General features: G+C 41.6%; 1 protein-coding gene across 1 annotated transcript; it reads right to left on the reverse strand.

Annotated features, from left to right (window-relative positions):
- Positions 1-981: 981 nt before the first annotated feature.
- Positions 982-6,284, reverse strand: LOC108671660. The gene is made up of 5 exons (XM_018159231.2): positions 5,987-6,284; positions 5,126-5,155; positions 3,808-3,954; positions 2,856-3,002; positions 982-2,347 (listed from the first exon to the last, which is right to left on the reverse strand). The coding sequence occupies exons 1-5, from the start codon at positions 6,024-6,026 to the stop codon at positions 2,160-2,162; spliced, it is 552 nt and encodes a 183-aa protein (XP_018014720.1). The 5' UTR covers positions 6,027-6,284; the 3' UTR covers positions 982-2,159.
- Positions 6,285-10,274: the final 3,990 nt, after the last annotated feature.

The following is a 10,274-nucleotide window of genomic DNA, read 5'->3' on the forward strand; positions in this document are numbered from 1 at the left end:
CTTCCATGTGGCACGCCACTGCGCACTGACGCCCAGTCTGACACGGTTCCGTTCATGCTGACACGTTGTCGTCTACCTACTGGAAAATCTCTGATCCATTGAAGTACGTTTCCCTCAATTCCCAGAGACATCACTTTACGCAACAGCCACTCATGCGGAATACTGTCAAATGTTTTGGCAAAATCGAGGTACAATGCATCCACTGGCTCTCTTTCGTCCTGCAGGCGAGTCCATTCGTTCAACGTAGACAAGAGACTAGTGGAGCCGGATCTACCGGCAATAAGATCATATTGACAGTCTGATAGGCGATGGTGAACAGTCAAGTGATCGATAATCCTATCCCTCAAAACAGATTCCATTACCTTACAAACAACACTTGTCAGACTGACATGCAGGGCGATAGTTACCGTGGCTACTTTTGTTAGCTTTTTTGAAGAATGGTTCCACTTGCGCTTCTTTTCAATCGGCCGGCAAAGTCCCTTCGTTCAAGGTTTTTTGAAAAAACGCTGTTAAAAGGCCTTCCAGGACGATTGCTAATTCTTTGAGCAATCTTGGGAGGAAGCCGCCTGGTCCACATGACTTGTTGGGATTCAGAGCGGCCAAGCACTTGAGAACATCTTCGTATATTTCAAAACCTTTTAGCTTCGAGCCTACTGGGCGCTCCTCGATAACTGGATTACTGTTGAGTTCTCATCTGTTAACCCGTTGCTAAATAGCTGATTAAGAACGTTAGCCTTGCCCTCATCTGAGAAAATCTTTCATTGATCTGCTATCAGATTAGAAATACCGTCGTTTGTCTTACACTTCGAACTAGCGTACAATAAGGCAGATTTTTATTGCATAGCTCTACAATAGCGACAGATTTTGTAATTATGTCATCGTGTTTAGTAGAACTTCAGTCCTCTATTTAAAGGGGGAAGAAGTGAAGGGACAAACTGATACCTAGCGATGTTGCCTCCCATAGGACAATGAACTCAATCGTAGAATGTATTCCTTTATTAGCAAGTATCAAATTGTAGCTTATCTATTGTAAATAGCAATGCAGTAAGCATCGAAGACAATTATTGGCAATCGCTCATTGTGTAATGATAACAAAAATATTAAGCATCTCCATCGCTCATGGGCTTAATCGCTCCACCCAACCTGGCTGTCTCCACAACTGCTGTTACATGATCAGCTCCAGAAGATCAGTAGATCTTGTGACGATCACAAGTTCTACAGTCGTCCCTCAGTACTGTACAGCGCAACGTTGGGTTGCGGGCTCACAATTTAGTATTCCTTTCGTAGTAAAGCCTTAACGATGGTTGACTGAAGGACTAACGATGTCGCACTCATGCTAGGTGTCGCAGCTCAAAAAATACTCTCATTTTATTTCATAATTTTTTTGTACACCTGGAAATTAGCTCCCATTAAAAATGTATATATTTTATTACGAAATTAATATGTGCCTGGCGAGCTGGCATGCGCCTGTCCCACCCCTCCTGGCGGGAGCATAGTAATGTCTGAATTAAAAATTGAGCATTTTTGCCTGAACTAAAAAGTGCGGAGCTTGCTTGTCTTGAACATTTTGCGACATCCATGAGTGACAATTATTAATAGTACGTTTAAAATCTAGAGCTTACCAGCTACTCCAAAATATTTACATTTAAAATCACTTCAGTAATCGAACTTATTAATAGTGGTAAAATTTTTGAGTTCTTATACATGATTGATAAATTTAAAGGCGACTTTATTCTGGCCACCGACGTAGCATGAAGGCTAGACGCTGAAAGCAATGTTACAAGTAATTAAACTTCAATTTTTTAGTTTTGCTGTAAATCAGTTTGCGTTGTACGTTCTGTATTATTCTTCTCAAATGCTCCGATCGAAAGAAGATTACAGTTTTTAAAAGAGTTTTCGAATATGATGATATCTTCTTCCTCTATTGATAGAATATTTTAAAAAAATTTGGTAAACTCTTTCTTGCAGAAGCAGTTGCAGCAGCTGTAACTATTTCTTGCAGAGGCAGTGGCAGCAGCTGTAACTATTTCTTGCAGAAGCAGTGGCAGCAGCGGTAACTATTTCTTGCAGAAGCAGTGGCAGCAGCTGTAACTATTTCTTGCAGAAGCAGTGGCAGCAGCGGTAACTATTTCTTGCAGAAGCAGTGGCAGCAGCTGTAACTATTTCTTGCAGAAGCAGTGGCAGCAAGCGTAAGCTAAGATGCCAATCATGATGACTCCGAATAACACGTCCATGAAGATCACGGCCACGAAGGAGAGCATGTAGGCGCCCATGTCGCAGCCGTTCTCGAACCAGTAGTGCCCGAAATCCGGTCCCACACTCCACGCCCGGTACACGAACACGTTACCTGAGGTTGATATGGCAGCAATACCTGTGATACCACAATAGTTACTCTCACTAACCACTCATTATGTACCATCGAGGCGTCGCGGCAGACGGCGTCGAGGGTGCCTGCTTGTTCAGGTCATTTAAGTGTTGGCGTCCAGAGCGCGGGCTGACCAGCTACTTATTTGAGCCTCGCAAAATAACGCTCTAACCATCCACGATAATCAGTGGAAGAATTCATGTGAAGTCATAGAATGCAGAATGATATTGTTAGGTGCAATTCATGAATGTTGTTGTAAATTTTTCAGGATTTACTTTCAATAATGTTATTAACAAGTGGAAATATGATGTTCTTATTCAATTGTAGTTGAAAATACTTCCGTGAGAGAGTGATATACTACGAAGTGGATATAGGAGCTATAGAATGATGGCCGCAGCACAACAAACTGGTCAGTTTTGGGACCACTGCTCTCTGGCAATCGTGGACGGTGATGACGAGAGAGACGAACCCTCTTCCTATGTTCCCTCACCTGCGACGAAGAGGGCGACGGTTATGAGGGTCAGGACGCCGGTGATGATGAGGGAGATGAAGCCTCTTCCTTTGTTGGCGTGCGCAGGTTTGTTGGAGCGCAGGAACTGAAGGAACTCATGCACGCCCGTGACCAAGTACACCACACCTGCATACAAGCGTGGTTGATTATAAGCAAGCATCGTTCATCACGAGGAATTGTCATAATTAAGACATTGAAGAAAAGCTTACAGCCAACCTTCGGGACTACTGGACTAACGAAATCGAAGCTGAGCTCCTCTACTCGCTGGTCCGATATGCCCAGCGATAAGGTATCTCCGTAACAAAAAAAAAACGCGTTCTAAGACAATTGAAACTTGCATAACGTCATCGGTGAACGATGTCGAGGCGGTTTCTCGGATATACACGTAACTTTCATGAAGCAAACCTTTCATTCAGTTGATCCAATGGCGTGCGACGTACACCACGCACAGCCATTGCTGCCCTCAGCATGTCCAGAAAGTCAACTTGCTTGCTCAACATCATCATGCCAGTCAATGTCTTGTGCTCTGAACTGCGCGGGCAATCGCTGACTTCTGATAGCCCGCGAGCAATGCTCGCGGCATTACTGAATTATGTTGATTCTTTTTACAGATATTATTATTGAGATATACAATTTTTGAACAATCTGCGAACTACTGTAGCAGCGATAACCGAAGCTCCAATTAAGTAGCAAGCGGTCACTGCATCTATCAATCGCTAAGAGAGATCAACCTGCGTTACCTTATACATATACACCTGTGGGCTGATTAAGCCTGGTGTTTTCGGTGGGTCCACTCAACCGCCATGATGGTGGGACCATTTTAATGACAGGTCCACTCACCCATCATGATAGTGGGACCATTTTAATGACAAGTCCACTCACCCATCATGATGAGCGAGATTGGTATCATTTCGATGACAGGTCCACTCACCCATCATGATGAGCCAGATTGGTATCATTTTGTCGATGTTACACTTGTCGACGTTGAGGCTGCCGACGATGATGAAGACCAGGCCGAAGATGAGCTCAATTCCGATGAACGCGACCATCACCGGCTTCGGCACCTTGGCAATGTCGCCTGTTCATTACAGAGGAAATAATTCACTTATATCTCCACATTACATAAAATAATTAATTTAAGCTTTATACTAAGGAATAAAATTAGCAGGGTTCTTGTTTGCTCATGTTCCTTGCACGGACACTCTAAATTTTAGGGGCCGGTAGTATCAGACAATAATGTGGGGCCAGACACGCATATTTCTTCAACTCCCTGCGACGGGGCGATACCTGGTCCAAAAATTCCAGCATGTAACACATTAAGTAAATGTTTATCATTGCGCACTCTTCCCACACAATAATTTCCTTATAAAATAGGAATAAATTTTTTGTTAATCGTTCTCCGATTATGGCAATCTTTCGCAGCTTGTTATTCAGTCATTTATATGGACTAATACCGGCATCGGAATTATGATCTAGAATTGAGTTATTGTAGCTTGCACCGTCAGGCGCGGTAGTCGGGAATGTCGTTGGCGATTTCCTGCTTTGGATTCATCCAAAGGTTTGCATCGTTATAAGTTCATTCAGGAATAATATTTTAATATTTAAACAATTGGATGTAGCCAGTTACATAGAATATGTCAAAACAAGATAGTACATACCAAATGAGATATTACCGATGGAGGGAACATAGTAATTAGGTTACTTGGTATTAGGGTATCGTGAGGTTCATAGTTAATTGGATGAGACTCCTTTTGTATGAGTGTCATACAGAATCCATCGCCGATTGTACAGCATTTTTCGTATTTGTATGAGACGTCTGATAATTATATTGGGCACCTAATGTATATCATCAAGAGGAATTCTAATTAATATAAAAGAAAACAAGGTGTTGAAGCCCTAGCATTATATTTTCACACTAAAGTAATTGAGTTAATTAATTGGTTTCCATATCTGCTAAAGACCCACAGTAGTAGCATCGTGATACTAACATCCCCACACCCTGTGGGGGGTCTACGGTCCCCAGTACCCACTAGACCAACATCCCCACACCCTGCGGTGGGGGTCTACAGTCCCCACTCCCCAGTACCCACTAGACCAGCATCCCACACCCTGCGATGAGAGGTCTACGGTCCCCAGCACCCACTAGACCAGCACCCCTCACCCTGCGTTGGGAGGTCTACGGTCCCCAGTACCCACTAGACCAACATCCCCTCATCCTGCGGTGGGGGTCTACGGTCTCCAGTACTCACCGGACGAGCTGGCGCCGGACTCCACATGTGCTGAAAACAAAACAAATTCATTGTTATTTTAAACATTCACCAAACACTCACAAAATATATTAAATCTCCTTCAATTGCCTGCAGGTAATTAACTGCGGCATAGAAATGGAACACGAAGAAGAGTTCCCTGCCCTTCAAGACCTTTCGGTCCAATCCTGAACTGAACGCTACACTGAGGCTGGTAACTTGCAGAAATAGGGGATTACTTAATTAGCAATACAATCAATGAATTAGTAAATTAACCTCAATGAGTGGTTATATAGTCTAATATCCCTTTATCGAGTCATTGTTGATCCATCGAATTAATTTCTTGGCATTTCGGAAATTTCCCTAATCAGAATTAATGACTAAAAAGCTTATCAGTGATAGACTACAGCTTAAGATCAAAATTAAACATTACATACGTCAACAACTAGCGCCATTCCTTCAACCTAAGTTTCGTGATCATTGATGAATTGATCATAAATATCAAACTATACTATTTAAACGTTGAGCCACTGAACTATTGGCAAGGCAGGGTGCGCGCAGGAAACTGATATGTGCTGCGTCTTCTTACATTTCATGTGATGCTTTATAATTAAGTGGAGTAATAAATAAAAGGTAGCCACAGTATGTATATTATTACTTTCGGTGTATACAAGCAAACATGAATTAACCCAATTATTCTTAATATATTGTCGGGAAAACTTATATAACATATTAACCCAAAAACTTAATTTACCGCGCCCGGACTGACGCTATCACGCAGAACGGTCGTTATGCCGCCACAAGATCGACTATAATGTAGCTATAAATATGGTTAATATTAAGACATATTGTCAGTAAACTTACATTTAGAGCTGGAAGATCTCTTCTTGCTGCCTTTCCCCATACTGACGACTTGCTGTCACTTCCTAGTAATATATTCAGGTAAGTAAAGACTGCCAGGGGTTATGGTATTGAGACGCTACGTAAAGCCTGCAAGACGTTATGATATTGAGACGCTACGTAAAGACTGCCAGGGGTTATGATATTGAGACGCTACGTAAAGCCTGCAAGACGTTATGATATTGAGACGCTACGTAAAGACTGCCAGGGGTTATGATATTGAGACGCTACGTAAAGCCTGCAAGACGTTATGATATTGAGACGCTACGTAAAGACTGCCAGGGGTTATGATATTGAGACGCTACGTTAAGACTACCATCGGTGTATGCTACTAGCGCGGGTCTGAATATGAGCACAATGTTGTATGGAGCGCTGCTGATGCTTCCATGTGCAATATATGACAGTTCAATATCAGAATATTGGTTGTGAATAACTCGATCGATTGAGGCCTCATAACAAGTACATCCATTGACATGCGCCGTTTAAATCACAACTGATATTTGGATTTTCAGTGACAAATGAGCTCAGTTACTTTAATAAATCCTTGCGTAAGATTGGTTGGTGTCGACTGATAAGTGCGGTCTCTTTGTCTTCACGAGTGCTGATGCCACTAGTCGTGCAGTGAGCTCAATATTTTGCTTGTGATACATTCATTATTTCCATGAGATTTTTCCTTTTGGTTGGCGTTCAATGGCATGGAACTAATCGAGGTGGTACTGGCGAACCGAACTGGTTGGCAATGGCGAGTTTACCCACACAACATTGCATATTAAAGTCGTTTTTGTCTCCTTGCATTGAATGATTTTACGGAATTGCAGAGTTCTTAATTGTGGTTCCAGGCCTGCAATTGGATGGTCTCGCTTAAATTTTTATGGCGTGACTTTTACATTTTCAAGACTCTCTAGTCATTTTTTAGTCATTTTTAGTCATTTATAGTCATTTTTGTCATTCACTTGGCAGAGCAGGCTTTGCCAGGTCGAGCGGGCAACGGTCAGGTTTGAAATAAATTGTCTTGACTTGAGCCTGATCCGGTTACAAAACGCGGTGTTGCAGATGCAGATGAATCAATAAGCTATTCTAATCTTGTACAATGAATTTTCTATGATGAGCTGCAATCTTTGAAGAGTTCGGTTGTGCATGATGAACCATAATAATATGCGTACGATGAGAGAGTGGTGCGGATGATGAGGAGCGACAGAACAAGTGAATGATAACACTAATGATAACACAACAATGATATCCGTCACCATATGCCCAGCACCAGACTGGGAGGATATCATTACCTTGAAGCTTGTAAATACTTATACACTTATAGCCATAAATATATACACTTATAGTCATAATAATGACTGAATCTGTCCACTGCGCCATCAATGTCTTTCTCCGACTCAGCCTTCACCAAGAAACAGATATTCTACTGAGCCTCCAACATGAAATGAAGAGTCGAGTACTCTAGGTCTCGCACGAGGTAACAGGTTCTTCACTAACGGACAAAAGAGACAATGAATCACACAGCTCTGCCTATATTATTGGACTAAAACAATATCTGGAGGAGCACGAAGGCTACGACCAGATAAAAGATTCGGTGGACACTGCGGTGCGCAGAGCTGATCACTGCCGTGTTCCTGCTATCTGTTAATCTCTTATCGCGATGAGATATCAGCGAGGCAACGGTCACTGATAAGCGCCCGACGCAGCAAACTAGCCCGATGAAGGCAGCTACGCTATTAACCTAAAAAGAGTTTACACTAAAACTTATATATGTCACAATGAATTTTCAACCTAGAGTTGGATAAATTCCGAATTCATATTTAAACAGCCCCCGAAGATCCACCTCTTGGTTTGGTTCGAAAGTTTATAGACTCTAGCAGCGTTCATATCCTGACTTCATACAATTTTATGGTCTAGGCTTCAATGACCAAAACGCATGGGTGGAAAGCAAAATGTAAGTAACGAATGAAGAGAACATTATAGATTTATTTGCTAGGACGAACTAAACGATGTTGGTTAAGGCACCCTAGACTAGAGGGTGCATGAGCGCCGAGAGATACATGTATCTCCTCAGTTGTAATTGAGCAAATGCACGCTCTGCTGTACAGGCCTTGTGAGACAAGCTAGCTAAACCGTTATTTTAGTCTGTCTTCTAATGCTTTTACAGCAAGTGCCTCAGATGATGTTTTAGGCGTGACTAGCACCGCACCAAGGTGTTTGAGGCGTGAGAGTTGTGTGATCAGACAACACTAGCACCGCACCAAAGTGTTTGAGGCGTGAGACTTGTGTGATCAGACAACACTAGCACTAGTATTGTAACACACGCTCGTGAGTGTTGCGAGTCCTGCATGGTATAAGTATTGTTTTACACGCTCGTGAGTGTTGCGAGTCCTGCAGTGTATAAGTATTGTATTACACTCTCGTGAGTGTTGTGAGTCCTGTATGGTATAAGTATTGTATTACACGCTCGTGAGTGTTGTGAGTCCTGCATGGTATAAGTATTGTATCACACGCTCGTGAGGTTTGTGAGTCCTGCATGGTATAAGTATTGTATTGCACGCTCGTGAGTGTTGTGAGTCCTGCAGAGTATAAGTATTGTATTACACTCTCGTGAGTGTTGTGAGTCCTGCAGGGTATAAGTATTGTGTTACACGCTCGTGAGTGTTGTGAGTCCTGCAGAGTATAAGTATTGTATTACACTCACGTGAGTGTTGTGAGTCCTGCAGAGTATAAGTATTGTGTTACACGCTCGTGAGTGTTGTGAGTCCTGCAGTGTATAAGTATTGTGTCACACGCTCGTGAGTGCTGTGAGTCCTGCAGTGTATAAGTATTGTGTCACACGCTCGTGAGTGCTGTAAGTCCTGCAGTGTATAAGTATTGTGTCACACGCTCGTCAGCGATGTTAGTTCAAAGACGGCCTTAGTTCCGGGAGTCGCTGACTCAGACCAACACTCGACGGCTGTAGGGGCTTACGCTGCTATCTTATCTACAGATAGGTACCAGGCTGATATCTCAGCCACTCATAGCATGACTCTGTACTCATAAAGCTCTAAATACCTTATATCCTGTATGAAAGCAAGGGTTTTTTCATACCCAATGTTGAGACGTAAAAATAATGGAAGTTCTTACATTCATCGTTTCAGAATCGGCTGCTTGATTAATTAAACAGACACAAAGGTATTTTCGATCCCGGTGCTGTTAAACCGATAGTTTCTGAGTAGAAACTACGGACGAAATTCGAAGAAACTACATTTATTACGCGCACATGTCAGTTAAATGTTGGGTTTGGCACGCTTGCTTGATGCATTACATCTTAAGAAATCTCAGAGAATAAAATTGAAGTATTTGGGATTAGGGACGGCGGGATTCTGAACTTGCCGGAATTTCAATCCAGGGCAACGCCGAGTCCAACTGATAGCATTATAATTGTAATATAATTATAACAATAATAATAGTAATAATAATGATAATAATAATAATAATAATATTAATAATGACAATAATTATTAATATTATTAATTAATAATAATAATTATTAATTATTATTATTATTAATATAAACTACACTAGTATTATCAATAATGATAGCAATTAAGATAGTAAAATTGAAACAAGCATGCCAGTTAATACTAGACCTTCGCATATAAAAATTAATAACCTTCGCCTAATAAAGTAAATGCGTAAATTATAGTGAAAGCCTGGAAATCTGCGGTAATAGATTATATTACTCCAAAGCCAAAGTCTTGACCCTCAAACAGTAAGTTTAAAGAGGTATAGATTGCGAATGAAAGTCACTTGGTTTTACCAGCTCTCCCACCACCAGAACTATATTTCCTCACTAATCTGTGATCAGCCATTCACGTTTCTAGACCTTGGTTTCTTATCCTATAGTCCACAAAAATAAAACAATATGTGTTACGCAACAGCCTGCCGTTACCAAGTCTCGTGGCTTTGCCGTTACCAAGTCTCGTGGATAATCCCCGAATTAAAGTTCCGCGCGAACTTTCCGCTCCTGCGGACGTGACCAGCAGGTTATTACTTGTTAATAGTTTCCGCCTTTCCGATTCAAAAGTTCTTCATGGACTCTTTTTCTGGAGTGGAGTATTTCGTCAGCTTTGACCGGTGACAGACATACCTGTGGTTGTACTTAAATTTGAAAGAAACAAAGAATTTTCATACAAGTAACGGTAATATTACTTGATACAATTGAAACATAAAGTGATAACTGATAAAAGGTTAACGATTGGATCACTTGAATCAA

Source organism: Hyalella azteca, unplaced genomic scaffold (assembly GCF_000764305.2).
Source record: "Hyalella azteca isolate HAZT.00-mixed unplaced genomic scaffold, Hazt_2.0.2 contig913, whole genome shotgun sequence".
NCBI lineage: Eukaryota > Metazoa > Arthropoda > Malacostraca > Amphipoda > Hyalellidae > Hyalella > Hyalella azteca.